General features: G+C 44.3%; 1 protein-coding gene across 1 annotated transcript; it reads right to left on the bottom strand.

Annotated features, from left to right (window-relative positions):
• Positions 1–3,337: 3,337 nt before the first annotated feature.
• FERMT1 (FERM domain containing kindlin 1) lies at positions 3,338–22,699 on the bottom strand. The gene is made up of 15 exons (XM_042049329.1): positions 22,595–22,699; positions 19,329–19,502; positions 17,588–17,821; positions 15,974–16,120; positions 15,206–15,419; positions 14,665–14,767; positions 13,363–13,470; positions 12,387–12,518; positions 12,198–12,247; positions 9,734–9,858; positions 8,563–8,669; positions 7,765–7,986; positions 6,973–7,097; positions 5,097–5,238; positions 3,338–3,966 (listed from the first exon to the last, which is right to left on the bottom strand). Exons 2-15 carry the CDS (start codon positions 19,477–19,479, stop codon positions 3,793–3,795), a joined length of 2,034 nt encoding a protein of 677 aa, XP_041905263.1. The 5' UTR covers positions 19,480–19,502; positions 22,595–22,699; the 3' UTR covers positions 3,338–3,792.
• Between the last annotated feature and the right edge of the window lie 258 nt (positions 22,700–22,957).

Genomic DNA, 22,957 nt, shown 5'->3' with positions numbered 1-22,957 from the left:
TTATTTTCCATCTTTGTTTCTGCTTTTTTGGATGCCCAGTTTTTGTGGCAGGTATTATATCTTCCCAGCTCTTTGCTTAGCTGCAAACTCTCATCAGCTGAAAGATTTCTGCTGTGGTGCTACATCTCAGGCAGCTGTCCAGGTACTCGTGAAGGTTTCCCAGGGCAGGCAGAAGCCCTTGTTCACAAGTTTCTTTGAAATACCTGCTAACAGCAGGCAGAGATTTCCCTTTTGTGAGCCACTTTGGTTTGTTCTCATGTCGCCTTTTATTCTTTTTTCTGCTTTTCTGAGAGTTTCAGTGACAACCTGAGGGAGCGGTTAGCAAAGGCAGGCGTTCCTGTCAGCCTTTTTTCACACGGGTGATGCAAAGAGAGCTGAACCAGACGCCCCCTCCCCGGGGGTGATTCAGGGCTGCACAAAGCCCCTCTGCCCGCAGGAATGCTCGGGCTGAGCCCAGCATTCCTTAGTGACACCAAGATAAGCAGAGCTGGGGCGAACAGGAGAAGGTGAGGATGGTACCAGGCTGTAAAGTTTAAGAGGTGAATGTTTCTTACTGGCTGTGATCCAAGTGATGGTTAAGAATGAAAATATCCTGAAAAAAATCTGGAGAATGGCTTTTAAAGCCAACAAAAGAACTATTTCGCAGGTCTGTCCACAGAGCAAGCACAAGCAAGACATTTTCCTATAGAGAAAAGGGGGAGAATGGAAGAACACGATTTTTTAGCCGGAGGTTTTAGAAAACTACGGGGTGTGTGTCTCCTACTGCAGGCTGAAGGCAGTGGTGAAATCCCCTCCAGAATTTGATGTAAGAGCAGCAGGAGCCATCTTTGGTAGTGCTTTACCCTGACCTAGCTTGGGTTTAATTAAGCACCATGTACAGAATAGGGTTGTAGCTGAGCTGAGGTTTCCTGAAGGCTTGTTTTCATCTAAGTAACATTCCTGTCCAGGATTTCATCTCTGTATTGCAAAACTTCAGGGCAGACGCCCTTGTCCTGCTTTCGCTCACTCTGGGAAACCTCTCCCACATCTGGCACTGTGCAATTAATGATGTGGTTTCTACAGCCCACTGAGCCCGTGGTCTTTAACTCTGTGTAGAAATAGGTGTGACGTGCCAAGCGTGATCAGGTTATTGCACAAATAAGGGAGGGTGTGGTACCGCACGTGCATTAAGGGAACATCAGGAGCCTGGCTGGGACGTGCTCGGTGACATGGGGTGGGATGAAAGGTTACTCGAAGCTGTGGCTGGTGCAGGTGTCAGGCAGAGCAGGCTGGGGTAGGCCTCCTCTCAGGTGCTGCCCACCAGCCTGGAATTATGGAAGTGCAGGAATGCCCTGGGTCATACCTTCCCACTCCAGCCTCTCCAGGGTCTGCTTGTAGAAAGAGGAGCCACAGTCACATGCAGCACTGAAACCAGCTGGATAAAAAGCTTCCTTTCCTAAGTGTTCCTTACCTATTGTGAAAAAGCCTTGCAAGGTGAGTGGGGCAAGAAGAGACAGCTGAATGACCTAAAGAAATATGGACAGAGGGCATCAGCAGGGGATCACTCTCTTAAACCCAAAATGGCAAAGGATAGGGCTTACAGCCAGCCGGGATGAGCTGGCAGAGCTCCTCCTTGCAAAGCAGCAGCGAAGGATTTACTTGAAAGGCAGTGACACATGGAGTAAGACTGAAGGAGGGGCAGGAAAGAAAATGGAAATATTTGCTAGTTTCTCTGAAATCCGAGTGCAGACAGCTTGAACTGCAAGTGAATGTGCCTGTTTAGCTATGAAATGAGCCACACACACTCATGCTCAGATTTCCCCTGTCTCTGCATTCCTGTGCTCAGGTCACGTAGGCAAGTGGCAGCTACAGGGCGTCCATGCAGCACTCTGGGACAAGCTCCGCTCCAAGAGTGGCAAGCATGGGCTGTGCTTCCCAGGGAGCAATTTACAGGAGTCTGTCACTGCTCATTGCCAAATGAGGGGCTTCCAGGCAGGCATGGTCAGGGTCCTCACTGCAAAGCCTATGTGGAGACTGATGTGGAAGGCAGCTGCCTGTAGAAGAGGCCCCGGCAATAAAATGGACATTTAGCTCTCCCATGGTGCTCTTAGGCAGGCTTTAAATATGGCCAGTGTTTGGACTTGGGTGGATCTCACAACATGAGGAAAATACTTAGCTTGTGTCAAGCAGGTGACAAGCGAGTAAGTCCTCTTCTGAAGGAAAACTGAGGTCCCTCAGCCCCTGTAAAAAGTGCTGAGGAGAGGGAAGAACAGAGGCCTGGGAAGCTGGCTGTATTCTTTTTTTTTTTTTTTTTGCAAAATGTAAAGCCGTGGTTTAAACTGCACAGACTGGGAGGAATTCCACTGAAGCCCATTGACAGGGGCTGGGGAACAGCAGAGAACATGGCATGAAAATCAGGGCTCCCCATTTCCAGTGCTGTTTATGAATTTATGCAGTGATTTCTGCAGCATCCCTTAGTGATATAAAAACACCAGTCCATTGTATTTCTTCAGATATGTGAAACCAGTTTTGGTTTGTCCAGTAGTTTGATTAATTCTCCCAGCTTCACTCTGTCCTTGCTTTACAGGGTAGTATCAAATTTCATTCACTTCGGTGGATGTGTGTGGCTCCTTCCAGCAGGCAGAGCTGGTGGCTTCAGGGCTGGTTCCTCAGAGGCATCCACAGCTTCTCTGGACATCCTGTGCCAGGGCCTTACCACCCTCACAGGGAAGGATTTCCCCCTAATATCCAATCCAGCCTTGCCCTCTGTCAGTGGAAAGCCATTCCTCCTTGTCCTATCACCGTGTGCCCTTGGCAAAAGTCCCTCTCCAGCTCTCTCATAGCCCTTCCAGGGGCTCCAAGGTCTCCCCAGAGCCTTCTCTGCTCCAGGCTGAACACCCCCATTTCTCTCAGCCTGTCTCCAGAGCAGAGGGGCTCCGGCCCTCTGAGCATCACTCTTTGCATTACGCAGCCCACACATAAGATCACTTCTACAGGCATTTCAGATCCTCACACGTGAACATGTATAGTTCAGTGAGATGTCACAGTGAAACAGAGTAACAGGGACAGTAAATAGAAATGCTCACACTCACAGGCCTCTTTAATAATTTTACATAGTATCTAAATTTTTCAACCAGGTAAGTAACAATGTTCCTCAAAAGATGAATGTTTTGGATCCAGGTTTGCCAAGATGAATGCTCTGCAGCTTCTCTGGCTTTCAGGAACCACTTCAGTGGGTGAAGGTCGACATGGGTTCTACATTTTTGAACAACTGAGTAATCACTACAGGAGTTTTGATAGCTTAGTCTTCAGGAATTTGGAATGTTTTGTGTTCTCAGGGCAAGTGTTAGACAAGCCATGGAGCTTTAAAATATGTATTTATTCAGCTCTAGTTCTGATAAACAATGGCCAGTTTAACAATGGAAGTTGCCTGGCTGTAACAGAGAAGAAAATTCACTGTACCATATCCTCAAGTTACATGCCCTGGATGCTTAAACAGACTGCTGCAATTAAAAATACTAGATTAAAAAAATGCCCAGTGGCTAGACACTGTTTCTTTAAAAACATTGAGCTGTACAAAAACAAAACAAAGACAATTAAATTTTCCTCAAGTATTGGTGATGGAATTGCCATACTGCATCCAGTGACCTTAGCTTCAGTATTTAACAAAAACTGTCAACAGTCCCAGTCATAGTACAAGATTAATTGACACGTACAATAATTACTAACAAGCAATTAACAATCAGAGACATTGTTGTTTAATCTCTGGTAGTCTTAGCTGTAAGAAGCAGCAGGCAGTGGGAAGACTTCCTCTCATTCCTGACCTCCAGTTAATTTGTGGAAGAGTTCTTCATCCAGTGTTTCATTGTGGTCTTTGGAACGCGTTGACAAGAAGATGTAGCCCCCAATATACTCATGGATGATTTTGCAGTCTGCACTCAGACACGTGAAAGCGATGGACACATTCTGGTCAAACTCGATGGCAACCTAAGGAGAACGGACATGGCAAAATCAGACACAGAGATAAGCTGGGAAGAAAGAGAAGTGTGAGAGCACAGCTGGATCACAAATACTGTGATGAAGCAGTACCTGCCCCTGCTAACCAAGAGTTCTGGGTCTGCTGGATGCTCAGGGTGTTTGGCTGCTTGTTTCTGGATTTGCTGCTACATCAGGGCCCTCTTGTGGTGAAATCTTTTTGCTTTTTCAAGCAGGCAACAAAATCTTTTAGCTCTTTTTTCCAATAGTGTACAAAGTGAACACTGGAAAGAGCAGGAATGGCCCTCCTGATGCTTTGTTTACCGAATGATGTTTAATCTGTCCATTGTTATTTTCTGACCTTAAATCTGCCTTTGGGGTCCTGGTTTGGGTTTCCAGCTACTGTTAGTTCTAAAATGCAGCAAACTGAGCTTAGTTGCTCACTGGATTCTGCCTTTTTTGAGAGGAATTTAAAATACACCCAGCAACCTGACCCAGAATTACAGGCTCTGGCACAGGGAGTACTGCAGGACAGCAGTAGGGAGTGTATCTGATCTCTCCTGGTTCCTGCAAATGGATGTGGAAACTCTGTAAGCAGGAACAGTTCCCAGGCTGCTTCAATTTATATCAGGTCACACTAGTTCCACCCCAGCAATCTACAGTTTACAGAGCTGGCTTCAAGCTTTGAAACCCCAGATCAGGGACCACACATTGACACAGAGTTGCAGGCCTTGCACTCTCCGTCTGGGATTTGAAAGAGAAACTGGCTTCTGTATCCTCTCTCTGTAATAGAGGCTGAATCGCCACAATGTAGGGGATGATGCACGAGAGTTAAAATGAGATTTTACTGACAGAGCAATAAACACAACATGTTGGAATTCACCTTGGAGTCTCTGTATTTCATCCCGTCAAAATCAAGGGCAACTTGTAAAGACTAAGCTTGGTAGGAACCTTTGAAACTGGCAATCTTTTAGTTTCTGATTTTTGACTACAGACTCCACTAAGAAAAGCTGCAGACAGCTTATTTAATAACGTGTCGCAACACGTTCAAAATCTTTTCACTGAGGTTTGGAAATATTTTCTGAAAGCATCCTCCAGTGTGTGAAATGCAAGGACTGAATGCAGAGCTGTTCCAGGTTTACCTGGCGGATTTCCCAGTTCACATTCCACTGCTTCATGTTGGAGAATCTCCATGTTGTGATAGGATCTCCTGTGGCCATATCTATCCGTATCAGCCTGTTATAGGACACCCCAAGCACATCATCCTTCTTGCTTCCCTTAAACCTGAAAAAAACCCAAAACCTTTGAGCAGATCTGCTTTGCAATTATTTCAGGCTAGAGAAACATTTCAGCTGCTCTCCTCTGGAAGTGCAAAAAACATGGGAAAAGTCACAACACCCTGGGATTGAGGAAAGCTTGGACCCATCATTAGAACAGGATTTTTTTATAAAGCAAAAGTGTAGGCTGGAGAGCCATGGTGTAAGATGGAAAATAATCAGGCAGGTAGATCTGGCTGAAATCTTTCCAATTCACTGTTTCCTGCTAAAAAAATACTGTTCTTCCTAAATGCATGAACTTGATTATATTTTTACTGGAAAAAATGCCAACAATAATTTTTGTTGCTTCATTTCTCTAACGTTGAAACATGTTCTTCTAGTTATATTAACCTATATTAACCTAAATTATATAATCAAAACAACTGATATATACATGTTTCTGAGTATAACTCACATTACAAAATTACTGAGGCATTTTAACATTTCAACTTTCTTCTGATTAGAGACGAAAAATACAAAAGTATAAGAACCTTTGGGGGTAAGAATTTTTTGAGTTGGGAATAGCTAGGAACAGATTACTCTGGTACAGAAACTACCTCCCTCTACCTTCATGCTGAAAGCTGGAAGAAATCTCATCTGTCTGCTGTGAATATTTTCAGTATTTTTCATACTGTTTGTGAACCTTCTCTCTTTAGATGCAGCTGGGAAAAACCTTAGGGAAAAAATCTCACCTGGACACAATTTGTGCTTTACTTAATGCCCCACTGAGATACTGCCCAGCAGTTTGTAGCAATTCACCACTACAAAATGCAGTTTAGGTGTTGGGTTTGTTCATGTTTTTAACAGGATTAATGGTGACAGATGGGGCAAAAAATATGTACCTGTGTTAGTAAATTCAACAGGATCAGGGAGCATTTTTAGGCACTGAATTCAGGGAGAATTCTGGCTCTAAACAAGCAGTGCTCCCTCAAGTGACTCCCAGGTAGTTTGGAACCTGCAGTTCACATGAGGCTACTGGATTTTGGGAAGTCAGAGTTTAATAGTGCAGATGTGGGCAGTTCTATGCCAGCTGGCCTCTGTGCCAGACAGTGGTTCCCAGCTGGTTCAATTTATACCACAGATGATTGCTAGCTGGCTCTCAAAGGGGTGTTAAGCACAAATTAAGCAAGGTGCCTCCAAGTACGGTTGTGTCAGTACTTTTCAGCTTTTTGGTGTTTTGTCAAGAGAAAAGACTGCAGGTCAGAACCCTGCTGTGTCCAAGGAAGCTGCTGTGAACACAACGGGACCTTTCTTGTGCTCACTGCTCTTCTGGATGAACCTTAAAAAGGGATCATCTGCTGTTTTCTTAGTGAAATACAAAAGAAATTAGCATTTTATCACATTGGCATGAGCAAGGGTCAGAGTGAACACATCCTGCAAACCTGAGCACACCAGTGAGACATGCATTTTTGACATTTGGGAGAGTTTATGACAGTAAGGGTTTAATCCTAGTGAGAGGTTACTTCAGGCTAAACCCAGCAGGTCTGTATGAAGGCATAATGCAAAGTCCCACTCCAGGAATGGAGCTACTGGGTGCTACTCCTATAGAAAAAAACAGCAGTATGGAAATGACTAAAATTCCAAAAAAGTCTGTGGGGGAAAAAATAGAAAATGTTTCCAGAACAGGGAGTCAAAGAACTTCCTGCAAATCACTGTGCATGAACACGTTAGAGCAGCTTGGCATGAGTGAGAGTGCGATTACCTTACGATGTAGTAGGATAAGCCAAACTCAGGCAGGGACTGCCAGGCTTGGATAAAACGCAGCTTGGCCTCCACCAGGGACATCTGGGATACATTTTGGTGGGCTTCCAGAATACGAGCGGTCAGCTGGGAAACACAGGAAGAGAGAAAGTTTTCAGCTGACTGGAGAACAAAAATCCTTTTGCTTTCACTAAGACATCGTGAGGTCTGATGCTGTGTTCAGACACTTCGTTGTCAGTGTTTGTGCAGATGCAGCACAGAGGGCACTTGGGGACAGATCCCGAGTGCCAAGGGCAGAACGGACAGCAGGGCCTCAGGTCTGGGTTTGTGCAGCACTGCCCTGGCTCTGTATATTGCTCTGGAGACCCTTCTCAGGATGGGCAGGCTGACTTCTTGCACAGCTAAAGCACTGGACAAGGTATTAGGTGGAGAGGAAGGAAAGACACCCAGGCCAAGAGGACAGGAAGACGCTGTTGTTTCACATGAAAACAGCAGCTTTCAGTTGTTAAAATCCTTCCTTTCTTACTCTGAAGAGACTTTCAGGAACAGTGTTATCAGGAGCAGAACATCATGGGTAACTTAAGCCAGGCTGTGGATGTAGGAGAGGTACTTGGAAGAGGTGCCAAAACACCTGTCCCGGTGTTCAGTTTAAAGAAAAAGCCTCTTGCAAAGGGACAAATGACTATGGCAGGGTGTTGTACTGTATAGCTTCCAAATGCTGCTTCGATCCAGCCTCATCCCTAAGCAACCACTGGAATTGCCCATACCAGCCATCGAGCCATGCTCAGGATACCTGCTTGGACTTGAATTTTTTGGTATAGCGTGGTGAGACGAAGCATTCGGGTTTCATATCTACATTCTCTGGCTCAGAGGCAGTTTGGGAACACATGGTCCAGTTCTTCATCTGTAGGAACGAAAGGATCTTTTGGACCTCAGGCTGGTAGGAGCTGTCGGCCATCGTTCTGCCCTTGGAGGCTAATACACAGGCAGCCATCCACCGAGCGTACTGATCCTCCTGCAAGACAATTCATTGTTTCATACTGTTCTTCCTCCCTGATTGCACTAGTTCCACCTACCCCTAGGTTTTAAATTTTCAAAGAAATCCAGTACCTTGAAATAGATTGTCTTGTTTATTGCATGACTAGTTTTCACCTACTGAACATTTTTACACAATTTAATCAGATACGTTACAATAAACTGAAAACTAATGTAAGATCCTTATCACACTCTCCTCATCTGAATGGGGAGAGTTCTAATTAAGAAAAAAGAAAACAAAATCCCAACCTCAATCCTCAGAAAGCATTGGAACAAAATACTGTAACTTTCAAATTTTATTTTATTTTTTTTATAGTTTGTTCTGGTTTTCTTTCTACCACCTTTAGTTGCCAACTGATGATAAACACAAGATTATTAACTGTCCTTATGTCCTCAGAACCATTATGTATTTATTAGGCCACTATCTCATTCTTAAATTTTCTAAAGATTTAGATAATAAACTCTCTGCAGCATCCTCATTTTTCTATACAAATTCTAGAACAGGACAATCTGCCATAAATCTTGAGTCCAAACTTTCCCTTTTCTTATTACTCACATTATCACATCTTAAATATACTTCATTCATGCCGTCAGCAACAGGAATTAGTAATTTGATTCCAAACTTCTTTGCTGCAACATTTACATCTGGTACAACTTCACATCCTAGATCACAGAGAATCAGAAGGAAATTAATTTATTTCACTACTATATCAGTAACTTTAATTACTGCTTTAATACAAAGGAACTGTACTTCATGGTTGTTTTCCTTTGAGATTAAGGGCCAAGACTTTTGAAGCTTAGGCCCTAATGAAAGGTTTTTGTTGCAGTTCACTGCCTGGTCTGGCTTGCCAGGCTGATGAATGCTCTGAGCTCAGGGAGCACGTGAGTCAATCTGCAAGTGAAAGGATGTAAGTGCTCCCAAAACCTCAGCCTGATCTTAGGAAACGCTCAGCACTTAAAATGGAGAGGAACTGGTGGGAGAGGCTACTTGGTGAGGTTCCAGCCACCCTGGCTGTTTTTTCCCATGCATTCTCTGACCTACTGAGGATATGCAGATTGGGATGCAGAGCCATTTGTTCACAGGGGTCAATCTTCTATTGCAAAGGTTTCTTCTAGGATGAGTCCTGGGCATCACTGGTTCCCTGACGCTGAACAAAGGATGTCCCTGCAGGAGTAGATGTAGATGGAGGCTATACGGGGTGCTGGTGTTTGTGTGCACACCTGGGGTTCCTCCTCCAGCAGCTGGTTGTAGCCGTGGGAATCCCCATGCACGACACAAACAAGGCCCAGAGAAGGTCTTGGAGCTGTCCCTGCACAGCAGAATGCAGGGACAGCCTCTGGCATTCCTGCCCATGGCATCATCCATAATCCTCTGCTGCCAGTGTGCGTTCTGACAAGGACACAGGGGAACACTCCCATGTAATGCAGAGTGAAAGTATTTGGAAATAAAGCACCCCACAAGTCACATTCCCTACCTGACCCATTTTTAAGAATTCAGCAGTACATGGCATTTTACAAATCAGGCTCTGATAATCCCAGTTTGGATTAAACTACTGAATCCTTTCTGTTTATTCTGCAGGTGCAATCTGCCTGTTTAGGAGTCTCAGGAATTGAAAAAGTTCCCAGACTAAATGCTGCTGTGCTTGCCTTCCTGAGCCTAGCAGGGATTTCTTGTTTTATTCAGTTCACAGATGCAACAAAAAAAGGAAAGAAAGGAGAAGTCCTACCTTTTAGGTTTAGTTTCTCAATAGGTTCTCCCTGCGCAGATTCCTTGTTTTTAAAATAAGATACTGAAGTGTCTCTGAAGACAAACCAATATGTCTTGATAGCTTTGAGTGCCAGCTTCTTGGGCCTACCAGAAAAAAAGAAATCCCATTGGTTTATACCACCACATACAAAGTGTTAAGTCCCTCACACATATTACAGAACCTCTGAAATTCAAGGTCATACCCATGGCTTTGGTTGGGTTACTCACCCCTGTGTCAGTGAGGGGGTAGGAAATGCCTGGATCCAATTAAAGTTATTCCAGGTATGGATGTGGTTTTTACTCCAGATTTTAGCTGAATCTGATCTATGATTTTTCTCATTTTTTTCCTTCTATTACTAATCAAAGCCATTCCCTTCTAACAGACTAATTTTCTTCCATGAACTCAGTAACACAAATGTAACCCCTGATTTGTTAATATGAGTTGGCATCAGTTTTTCATAGCTCCTTATCTTGAATATCTGCACCCATAAAACCAACTTCTATTCATTGTAGGGAAGCAGAGACCATCTTTTTTGGCTTAATCTGAATAATATCTAACACAACAAAATTCTATTCCTTCACTAAGTTTATAGAAGCTTTGTAGCCCTCCAGGAGAGAAAACCAGAGGTATTAGCACTACTTGAGTAGAGAAATACTTCACAGCTAGTGACAAAGGTCATCAATGAAGTGAGAAAGAAGAAAAAAGAAAAAAAAAATCCAGTATTTCCCTTTAAATCTAAGATGATGATATAAAAAGCATAGAACTAGCTGGAGAACAGTAATATATTATATATACCCTTATTATATATACCTCCAGACCTTTTCTAAAAATCCTAGTTTAGAACCTTTTCTAGAAAATGGCAATTTTAAAATTTAAATTAAAAAACCTCAGATTTTCAAACCTACCAAATAATTTGGCTTTTAGTTTTCCAATACAGTGGCATTCTTCAAAAATAAGGGACTATAATTTTTTTTAGACAGATAAAATTATTTTTCTGTCCCTAAAGAAGTTGCTGAAAACTTTGTAGGAAGCTTTTTCTTGTTGTTTTTGAAAAAAATACTGCAATTCTCCACAATACTGTCCCCACATGAAAGCAGCATTTACTGTGGTGCATACTGTGAATAAATAGGAATAAAAGTTCCCCGTATGAGCAGTCGGCAGTAGGACAAGCACAGCTTTGCATTCAGGCTTATTAATCAAATAATTATAACCACAAAGTGGTGGTGTTCCTTTAAAGAAATGTTTTACACCCTACCTGGATTCTACAAGATAGGAACTTTTTCATGATGAAAAATAACTGCTAAATGTCTATAAAAGGAAACTGTTCTACTGCTGGGGAAAAACAAATAACCCATTGTTAAAAGCCTTAATTCCCTTTCATCTTAAGCCACCTTAATAATAAGAATGTCAAATAAAATTCCAAATTGGAAATTAATAATTAACAATTGTTAGCAGTTAACAAGTTAAAATTTTTCAGATGCAGTTTTCAGTTCCCAGATTAAAAATACCATCTGCCAACAGAACGAATCTGATAAATATTTGTACAACAGAACACTTTACCTTTCTAAAACACAAAGACTGTTTTGTGATAAAAGGCATTACAGACTTGAGGTCTCCACAGTCATTTAAATCACCCATAAATCAAGATATTATAATGGGATCACAGAAACTCATGGGGAATTATAAGGTAGAGTTGGGTTGTGAGCTGTAAAACCTGCCTGCAGAGGCACATGGCAGAACAAAGGAGCACACGGCGGCACACTGAGGCTGCTCTGCACCGGGCCCTGGGGGCAGGAGGTGTCACACGCAGACCCTTATGAAGTGTGTTGCTGATGTGGCAACACGGGATAGGTCCCACCATGTAAGGAAATAGTGTGCCTTGGAAAGGTGGACAAAACCAGCTCACTCCTTTGAATAAACGATTCAGGTGCCCTGCCGGTCTGGGTCCGAGATTCAACCGCCGACAGAAACTCATTTTGGTATTAGAAAAAACAGACTCGGTGTTTGGTTAGAAAGGGGTAATTTGAATTTGGTTTTTTCTTTTGTTTAAAAAATACATTCCCTGGGGTTACTTTCAGAAATTCTTCTCAGGGAGAACAGTAATTTTCTTCTAGTTTTTTACTGGCAAAAAGAAGAGGTAAATGTGATTGAAAGTAAAACCGTAGGCTCTTTTGTTTAGAGACGATGACTGATGAGTATTAGGAAATAAAAAGAGCACAAGTATAGCTACACAGCATCCCAGGAGCTGGAAAGACTCGCCAAGGAACACTGTCAGAAGCAGGAAGAGAAAGACTGGAAGAGAATTTTAGGCTGGTTAGACCTATCTGGGGTATTTGTCCATTTATAACTGTCAGATCTACTGTTAGATTATAACAAAAAAACTCAAGAGATCTCTTGTAAGGTTAAGCTTTTTGTTTTGTATGTTTTAATTTTCACAACTCACCTAACTAGCTTGAGATTATCAGCAAGTTTCGGGATGTCTGTGATGTCCTCCTATCAGGAATAATTAGGAATAATTTTAGTTCAATGCACTCTGTAACCAACTGTTTTAAAAAACCAAGCACCAGGAGGGCTCATCACAGTCAACAGATTTGGCACAGCAAAAGGAATTCTGGGATCCCAAAGGACCTACCAAAATGTTACTTTTGTTTCCACCTTCCAGTGTCACTTCCAGATTGGAAAGGGCAGCTTCTACTTCATCTACTTCCGATTCACAGGTGGAATCATGTGTCTCTGATGATAATGATAACTTGCTTACATGATACTAAAATGAAACAGCAATATCCAATAGTCAGTACATCAATTATCATACACAATCACAGCGTTTGAAAACACGCCCTTTGTTCTCCTGAGTCATGGACAACTGTGTGAAGTTCTGCAGGAATTAGGGGGTTTTCCCAAACAAAGAGTCATGTCCACTGTGACTCCTATCAGTGCAATGGCTGATAATGGTTTCCTATTTTAATTATCAGTGTTTGTATTCCTTTGCTGAATAATTGTCCCTGATCTGGGAGGCTGACTCGGTGCTACGTTTGGATCCCTAGTCCTGCCATCCATACCAGGTGGAAACTTAGAAGCAAGGTTCTCTGGTGTTCTGCAGTGACAGGCTGTGAATTTTTGGCAGCTCCGTTTACATTTAAAAGGAAAGAACTTATTATTAGTAAGGATTTGTGCTTTATTACCTATGGTCAGAGACTAAGCCATGCTCAGTCATGTTAAATTTCCATGTACTCCATAGTGTCCCTATCTTCAAATTGTGCTGTAGCTTTTTTCCTGTCTGTTGGGAACGTGTATATTAGAGAAATTTTCAGGAAGAAGAGGTGAATGGATGGTAGCTGGTATGGGAAGCAACACTTCATACTGTTATCAAAGTTATATTCCAGGTGCAGGTAATGTTAGTAAATGGTTCCAGAATTGTTTGAATAATGGTGTTACTGCTGCTACTGAGTTTAGTTGCTTTGGCTGATGGATGTTGCTGATTGTTTCTCACCAGAGGAGCAGACCCCCAATCCAAGCAGAGCTCCTGGCCTGGGCTCTATCCTAGTCTTGTCCTAACCTGTGCCTGCCTCTTGAGGGAACAGGTTTTTCAACTTGGCTCAAGTACGTGCCTGTAGCGCAGCGAAGATGAGCATTTCCTCCTCCGTGCAATCGATCTCCTCCAACAGGATGGCCCAGCGGGCTTGTTCGTATATTTGGTTGATTCGCACTGCATCGTACTGTAGGAAAGAGCAAACACTGCTCATAAGTGACCTCCAAGGCACAGACTCCAACCAGCTGCAGCTGATAGCGCTGTTCAGCACTGGGCTGAACCACAGCGGTTGTTTCCTTCCTCCTCCCACCTCTGCCATGTTCCCCTCCTTGTCTTGTACCAACTCATGTGATTGTGTGCATGGTCCCAGGCCTTGCTGAGCCAACAGAAAACCAACCAGGAACCTCTGGCTGAGGCAGAAGGTGAGACTCTGACATCCCCTTTTGAGGCAGGAAGCCTTGGACTGGTGTAACTGAGACATGAAACCACACTGGGAGAGTGAAAATCACGTGACATGGCTGACTCGATTGTGACCTGCAGAATTCTCTTGTTCCTCATTTCCTTTCTTCTGCTCTCAGCTTTTTCAGTTCTGGTTCTGTCTTTGCACTAGCTTGACATTTGCCAGATCTGCTTTAATTCACTATCTGGTTTTTGGATACTTGGTTAATAAGCTGAAGTGACTCAGAAATATTCAAGCCCCAGAGCTGGCAAAATGTAGATGATGGGAAGGTAAACCTTGGAGCATGACCTCTCCCAGCAGAGGTTAGATATTAGGTTGCCTGAAGCTCTTTTGGGTAATTTCATCCTATGGCTCTGGGGCTGGCTGGGGCAAAGAAGGGAAATGTTTGGGCTGCTGAAGTTCAGACATGTACTTGGATTTTAGCGGGGGTGGCATTTCACCCAAAAACATGCCAGATAAACTGGAAAGTGCCCTGATTTCTTCTGAGGGCTTCAGCCCAGAAAAGCTGTGAAATTCAGTGAGGACAGTGCAACATAAATGTCATTTTAAAGCCCAATTTCAAAACCAGGACTCATTACATCATTTAGAATGCTGCAGGTCTAGTTTTCCCCTTAATTTTTCCTGTTAAAAGAGATGCAGAAAATAAACCAGCCCCTCTGGAAATAGGGATACTGTTTCTGTGCTCTTCAGATCCCATCTTTATATTTAAGATCTTCTTTCATATGAGGAACAGTGATTCAGTGTCCAGAGGGTAAAAGTGCAGCTGTAGCTGAGGGGAAGAAGCTGGATTTGATCTCTGAAGGGCTTGTTACAGATCCTAGCTAAAATCCTATATATAGCTATATATATGCTATATTACTGTATAGCTCCTTGACATGAAAGGAGGCAAACAATGAATAGCAATAAAAGCAAGGCTCTTACTTTTGGATTCAAATCAAAGAAAGTGTAATATTTGAAGCGTAGAAGAAGTTGATCTTCCTCCAGAACACCTTGTTCCATAAGCGATCGAGATGAATCCAGCCAGCTGTGGAAGAAGACAACCCATAGATTCATCGGTACAGGAAAAACCATCACACCTGCAGAGCTCCAGTGCAATTGTGAAACAAAAGTGGGAACAAACAGCTCTAATTCCTCTAAATCCAGGGAAAATTCATGTAACTCAAGAAGGTGGAGCATTCATATAGACTCCCAACTTCCATTCTCTGTGTATACACAATAAGCAACATTTAATTGTGCAGAACTCAGTCACCTATTTAACGCAAAATTATTGAACCTATCCTCGTCTCTTTCCACCGTCTACTTAAAGCCTTTGGAGTTTGCCATCCAAACTGTCCTTTAGCTGTGCCCACCCACAGTGCTCAACTGAATTTACCTTTGTCTAACAACAGACTTTAGTCCAGAGCCTGCACAATGACATCACTGATCATTTCAAAACAAAAGGATCTCAGGAGTGGCACCTTACCCTGCGTTGAGTTTGGCTTTGTCAGCCAAAGTCCGTGGCTGGTACATCTCCGCCAGTGTCTCCGGAGAACAGGTGGGGTGACTGAGGGCCAGGATGCTGCAGTTCTGCTCAGTCGCGGAACTGTCACTGAACCAAGTAATTGTTGAAGAAGCTGGTGAGCCACTGACAGGATCATAAATGGGTGTCATGGTTTTACTGTATAAACCTGGATTGGCTGCAAGTTAAGAGCACAACGTTATTCCCATGAAAACGGGTCCTGTCCATCACTTTCCATCATAACAACGGAACCCTTTTCTTTCAACAGTCTCTTATCTCTGCTGTTTCCAGCTGGCCTTGTCCTTTCACAGGTGAGGTGACCTCAGGGACAGAAATGCTCTTTACTGCTCTGTGAGATCTCAGTTGTGCTGGACATGGGAAACACATCCTTTTAAGCCTTTATTCCTCATTTTCCTTGCAGGTTGCCAAATTTCATTAATATTTTAAGGGTGGTCCCCCATTTTCAAAGGGCAGCAGCACATCCTGTGTGCTGTTTTCTAGTGTGCTGTTTTCTAGTGTGGCCTTTCTCGTATCAAGGGAAAGGAAAACATTTTTAGAGACAACAGGAAAATACTGACATATTGGAGATTTCTTGACTGATTTCAGGCCCACTGTGTCTCTGAGACCATCCTACACGAAACCAGCCTCTCTGGGCTCAATTGTGTAACAAAGAATTTCTTCCTCTTTTTGACTTTCAGTCAGAACAATAAAATCATATTGATTTTTCATTACCTGGTAATCCAGAACTCACTGGAGAGTTGCACAGGTTTAAGATATCTTCTGTAGCTGGTTCTTTGCTGTTCTTGTCTTTTTTCTTTTTCTTTTTGAGTGTGCCTTCTGATTGCTTCAACAAAGAGAGTTCTTCTGGCCGTCTGATATCTACATTGACAGTTTAGGAAGTGAAGCAAGATGATTACATCCAAAAGAGCACCCGTGGTTGGTAACAGCATTTCAGGAAGATTCATGTTGCAATCTGAATTTGAATTTTATTTTTAGCAGGTTGAAAGTAGTAGCTGTGGAAAATCCACAAATTCTATAACAAGGCTAAAGACTTTGGGCTGTGAGAGTGAGTTTGGACAGGATTTAAATCTACTTTTGTAGGAAGTGTAACTGCCTTTTAGAATGCCAGGAAAAGGCTCTTTCTCCCTAACAGCTCTGCAGTCACCTATGAGCATCATAACCTCTGTGAAATACCTAAATTATGAATAAGCAAGAACCACTGTAATTGAGGTTCATGCCTTTTATTACTCACTGTATTTCTCATACAAGATTCTGTCTTGGTTCCCACTGTTCTCTAATGCACTTCTAATTCAGACAGGTATTCCCAGTCACAAACGTGGCACATCATTTCTGAAAAACACTTTTACCCTGGAGTAAGCAAAGATATTTTTGACAATATTCACTCATTCAAAGTAACAGTGTTTCTGCACTGACTCAATCTGGAGGGAAAATGTAGGTAAGAATATTTAATTTGGCCAAATGCCAGTTGAACAATTATGTTCATCATTATATCAGAGCTGTTAGGTATAATAAAGACACTACACCTTTCACAATCCACTGCTAGGAGACAAAATTGAAAGTGGATCAATATGAGGCAGTAAATTCCTTCTGAAGATGAGTGTGTTAATGGGCTAAACTTTGAACATCTAACTTAAGATGAGGAATTGAATCACACTTTTACCCTAAACCAAATGGATTTTGAAAACTGCTTGCAGACTCAACTGATTTCTGCTGATCACAGGCACACCTCTGGCATGCTCCAAACCCTCTACTTGGAAATGCTCCGTTATTGGAAAGGGTAGAGACTTGGGGACTCGGTGCTGTGAGACATTCATGGGCTGGGGTGGGCTTGTTAGGTATGCCCTGACCTGAACGTCTAGAAGTTTTGAACATTTGAAACATGCTACTTCTGAAGTGAACACATATAACAGCTAGGCAGAGTAGAATCATTAATGCTAATGAAAATAGGTGATAAATCGGTTGACACCTGTAAAATTGCCTATGGTGAAAGCTGGTGTAGGACATTGATAATCTCAAGCTCCTAGTCAATGGCACAGAATAATCAGGACCAAGTCCTGCTCCAGAAAGACAAGGATTCCTAGAAATCTGCCAGCTTTGACTATCCAGTACTCCTGCAGCTTGTGGGACACATTCCTGACAATGCTTGCATCAGTTATCACAGAGGCTGAGAACCACTGACATGCACTGCCTACCAAACCCCCCCAAAATCTGTCTCAAACTTCTCTTTGAGCTAAACAGTTTTGTGAGGAAGGACTTCACATCAAAACAAAGTCACCCAATGAAATGCTCCAACTTAGTTACCAGAGGAGATTTATCTTTACTTACTGAGCATTTTGCAGATGTCACTGACAGCTCTGAACACCATGGAAGAGAAGCTGACTTTCAGTCTCACAGTCTTCATGTTTGGCAAGCGAAGCCTCAGCATTTTGTGCTGAGTAGTAAAGACCAGCTTAGCATCTGCCTGCACCCCGTATTTATCCAGCGTCCAGTGGGTTTTCAGAAGCCAACATTTTTTTTGCTCCCACCAAAAAGCATAGTCTGACCAGTCTTGTGCTATTTCTAGGAAAATACAAAATGGTTATCAATAAACTATGGAGCAAATATACAAAACACTTGGTTTGGAAACAGGTCTCTGCAAACAGGAATATTTATTTAGATTAAAGCAGCAACTACAGGTCCCAAGACCTTGTTTGCTGAATGCTTGTGGCAGTCACTGGGAACTAACTTCGTTTTCCCTGAAGAGCTAACCTAGGTGCTGACTGTGGCACTGCCTTAGTCTTGTGGATATCCACAGGGAAAGAACATCTCCTGAATCTGGAGCTATACATGGTACAATGCTGTTGGGATTGTGTTGGCATAGGAACAAACAACAAGGGTACCCACTTCACAACTTGTCAGTGCAAGCTGAAAATCCTCCCACAAAATCTCCTGTGCACCCAGATGGGCACAAGCTCTTCCACAGCCTCCTGGCAGCAGCACCTGAGCAGCTCATCTGGAGAGTGTTAAGAACCAGTTTCCAGTCCATGGAAGTCTTGGTTGCACACAGCTAGGTAGCGGCACATGCACAAGGAAAGAGATAAAGTATTGCTGCTCTCAGTTCCATGGGAATTGCAAGGTTAGATGACTTCCCAGATGTCAGGGTGTAGCAGCAGATAAAGCTTCTGTGTGATCTTGGTCAAGCTGTTTCAGTCTTTGCATCAATCCTTGTTCCTCATCAGCTCCACAGGCAGAGGCTATTCCTCAGCATGTCCATAACACAGCAGAGCCCTGTCCTGTTTTGGAGTTTTCTTTTGTGTCTCAAGAGAGCTGCTGGCACAAATCAGTTACAGATTTGCTTTAAATATTAATATAGAAAGCTTTTCACACCAGTTGAGTATTTTAAGAAAATAGTGTGAAAAATTAGCCTTCTAACCCCGTGGAAACTCTAGCTACCATCAGTTTCCGGCTGAACCGTGTGTGTAAGTGTGCAGAGAGGGTGACAGAAGTGATCAGAGATTTTCTTCCTGTGCTCACTTGCTCCCTGTACACAGGGTATTTTACTTTTCATTTCCTAACTTTGACTCAGCCAGTCTTGGCTTTTCCTGGCTCTTCCCAGCTGGATGTATGCAATGGACAGCATGGCTCAGATTTAGGCTAGAATGCCACAATATCACAGGAAACAGTAACTTCTGAAGTGCCTTTAACAACAACTCCTGTCTCTCTGACTGCCACGGGTGATAAAGAGGGTATCCCCCACCTCTCCTGCCCCCCAAACCACACACCTATAACATCTGTCTGAAGAGGGAGTTGAATAGCTAGCCTGGTTTAATTATTTTTGTCTAACTGAAAGGCAAACCCAAAGTTTTGTTGGCACTATGGTAACACAGGGGCTTTAGCAACAGAGGGTGGAACGTAGGGAGGGGTTCTGACCACAAAACATCCTGAGTTGGAGAACCTCCACGCTCTGTGCCATGACACAGATGTGAGGCAGTGCCTTTTAAAAACCCACAGAAGTCTTTCTTTGTAGAGGGAAAGCTACACATATTATTTAGTAACACTGTATAAATTCAACAGGTCTTTTACTCACTGATTTTTTCTACTAATTTCAGCATCAGTCCTCCAACATGAAGGTCCCCCGTGACCTGTAGTGGGAATTCCTTTTCTGCATCTTCATATTGATGATCAACTCTCAGCAAGAGGTCCCAGGTGTGAGACCCATATTCAGTTGAGGAAGCCATCCTGGGAAAGGTCTGTGTAAGCTCTGCAAAAGCAAACCAACCAACCAAACAGGGTGTTTTTACTCCACTCTCTGAAACAAATGCATTTCTCCATAGTCTCAACATCGTTCCATGCTGCCAGGACTTCGCAGCGGCCTTGGCTGGAACTTCAGAGGTCTTATCTTGCTACCTCTGAACTAGACTCTGCTCTTGTGATTGCTCTTGCAAGATAGGCATGTGGGATTTTTTGGTTTTATTCTGATTTTGCCACAGCCCCAACCCAGATGCCTCCATTTGGATAGAGATAGCTCTGTTTTAGCTGGGTTTGCCCACCAAACAGTGCTAACCTGCCAGCCTGGACACTGTAAAGCCTGCAGCTGTGGGTGGGAGCTGCTTTGGCAATCTGTCCAGTGAACAAAGGCATTTTGTTGACTTGTACACTTAGGGCTCTAATTTTCACTGCAAATCAAAGTTTACACTTGCAGTTCTGCCAGCTTGCTCCCATGGGACCAAATCCAGAGAATAGTTTTACCTATTTGGGTAGATACAAGGGGAGACAAATAACTTTAGTGGCTCTCTGCCAGCATTATCCAGGCACAGATCTGCAGTTCCTGCTGGCTTGCACAGGGATGTAGGCGCATGTCATTCTCAGCAGGGTGAATCGCCTGAGATCCCACCAAGCTCCTGCCAGGACAGGTGAACAGTAATCATGCCAACCCAAACTAGAGAAGATGCTCCAAGTAGAAGCTTTGGTTATCATCAGCTGAGTTCTGCTGAAGAAAGAGCTTGTAGGTATAAGGTAACTGATGCTGCCAGCAGGATTTGTGATATTTAACCAGTGGGAGAAGGTACCACATCAGCTCTCTGTCCTGAAACAAGCCTTTGCAGTTGAGGCTTAGGCACTAAAACGGATGAATTCCATTTATCACAAACTTTCAGCAATGCACGAGAACCCAGGTCACAGACTCTGCTGGAGGGGCCCCACACAGACCGCTTCTAACATAAAAAATAACTAAGCCAGCAGGGATGTAACAACGTTACAGGCTGTTGTAGATCTTCTTAAAAACAAGTATTTAGTAATTTAGAACCTGATGTCAACCCCACTGATACAAAATTTGTCATCAAAGGGATAATAGAGATGAGGTGGTAATGACAAAGCTGACTAATAAGGAAAAGTCATTCCAAACATAAAGGCAATGAGAGTGTATGTGTTAAAGATTAGATGGATTTCCCCTTAAACAAATGACATTATAAATGAATAATCTGACCAGCTCAAAGCCATCCTTTTAGAGGGAAGTCACCTTACAAGCGAGTTTCACTGGGATGGGGCTGGGAGTCTGCCCTGAAGTTCAAAAACTACAGACACATATAGAAAGCCTGAAGTAAGAAAACTGCAGCTTCATAACTATATGACTCCACGAGGCCAATTTACACTATGGAACAAGCACTGTTGTTAACTGGGTTCTTGCATGTGCCAGCCTACACCTTTACATCAAACAGCTACTAAACCAACAAGGGTTGATACTTATCCAAGAAGTTTTCTTGGCTTGCCTTGGTAAATAAAGGTATTGTGTTGGACACTGGGCACGCTGGCTTTCCTGCCTCTGGGATAAAGGATTTTGAATTTGTGCTGCTGTGTGCCACATGGCTTTACGAGCTTAGGTATGCATTAGACCAGGGGTTACTCGTGGAGGAAAAGGCCCGTGGCTCTCCTAAAGCAGTCAAGACCCAGCTCCTGAGATGGTCTCCCAGGCAGGTGAAGCTTTCAGCACAAATGCAGTACGAGGTGCACAGAACAGCTGTCGTTGCAACGTATTCATAGCAAAACACAAATCCTGGCTTCAGAAAAGTCAAAATGCCCCTAGTTATGCTCCTAAGCATCAATAAACAACTTCAAAAATAATCCATGGCCAAAGGATGAGAACTATGTGATTTTATTTCAGGAGCACAGGGGTGCAATCTGGCAGATGAACTCTACTTTGGCCCACCCTTGTTCCACTATAAGCCATTATTGTTACAGAAAAGCAGCAGTCCCACCTGCCCTCTTAGGCCAGTGAAAACATTGAGGAGCTGATGTGGATTTTTTTTGGGTGTCTTTTTAAATTTGGTTTCGCTTCCCAATCTAATTCTGCACACAAATGCCTGTGCTGACATGGGTGAAAATGAGTAGCCCAAGGGGTGGGTGAAACCCTTTCTTTCACTGGCTTGGAAAACCATGGCCTCAGTGCATTAATCCTGGCACTCCATCATTCCCTAAAGCCGCTCACTTCCCCACTTCCTCTTCAAACCAGGAGGTTTCAGTTTGAAGATATGGCAACACAAACACTTGTAAATCTACTGGAGTACGCTGCACAAACAAAGCCCGGTCTCCAAAGCGCGGCAAGCAAAGCAACGAGGACAACGAACCCCTCAGTATTAAACCTCAACCAAACCCAAACTGTCAGGGCTCCACATCTTACAGCCTTCAGGTCAAGCCTGGATCTGCTCGGGAACGCACCCCTGCTCCTGGGCTCCACGTGGGAGCTGCAAGGCCTGGCACGGGTGGATCAAACAGGCCAGAAACTTGTCCTCAGGCTACTGTTGTCTCCACTCGGGATTTCTACTGTGCATTTTGGTCAACCCAGCTATCAAAAAGCAGCAATGGCTCTACAGATCGAGCTCTCCGCAGATTTTAGCCCTTACAGCCCCAAACTTCAAACGCTGAGCGGGAATGAAGAAGGACGTGAACCGTGCTGGAGTAACGTGTTAACGACCGGGGGTTACGGTCAAGAGGGGTGAAACGATGTTTCCCGAAGTATCCCTCGGGCTGGCGGTGCCCGGCGCAGCTCGGAGGGTGCCAGGGGCCCGAGCTGCAGCGCGCGGGCTGCAGCGCCCACGGCAGCGCCCCTTCCACTTGGAGGAAGTGCTGGGCGGCAGCGGCCCCGCGGAGGAGGTGCCCGCGGGGGCCCGGAGTGCGCCGAACAGCAGCGAAAAGGGCTGTAAAAAACCGAAACAATCCCGGGCTGTCGGGCACTCCCGCCCCGGCCCCGCCGCAGGTGCCGCGGGGCAGCGCAGAGCCGCCCGCGGGTGTCCCGTGCCGGGCCGGGGTCGCTCCGGCATCGCCCCGCGCTCCCGACAGGCGCCCCGCGCTCCTCACCTGCGGTCCCCGCCAGCAGCGCTCCCCTCGCCTCCCGCGCCCTTCGCCGCCACCTGGCCTCTGAGAGACGGCGAGGGGAGGAGCGGCACCCCCGGGGGAGGCGGCCCTTCCTCCCTTCCCCTTCCCTCCGCCCGCTCACGGTGGGAGAAGGCGGCGAGGAGCGCTGTCCGCCCCGGCGGCTGCTCAGGCTCACCCGCCCGCATGCTGCCCAGAGACAACACCTCATCGATGACCGCAGGCCATCGAGCAGCTTCAGGTGTTGCTTTTAGAGGTCTGAGGCTATCCGGAGAATATCAGTTCCGAGGGTGCAATGGCAAAGAACAGAAAGATGTGTTTGTGAGGTGGGGATGTGTTAGAAGAGGC

This window comes from Corvus kubaryi, unplaced genomic scaffold (genome assembly GCF_017639235.1).
Source record: "Corvus kubaryi isolate FWS band 111438036 unplaced genomic scaffold, C.kubaryi_AGA036_p1.0 70, whole genome shotgun sequence".
NCBI classification, from domain to species: Eukaryota; Metazoa; Chordata; class Aves; order Passeriformes; family Corvidae; genus Corvus; species Corvus kubaryi.
Note: the sequence above shows the minus strand (reverse complement) of the source record. Positions and strands in the feature narration are given on the sequence as shown.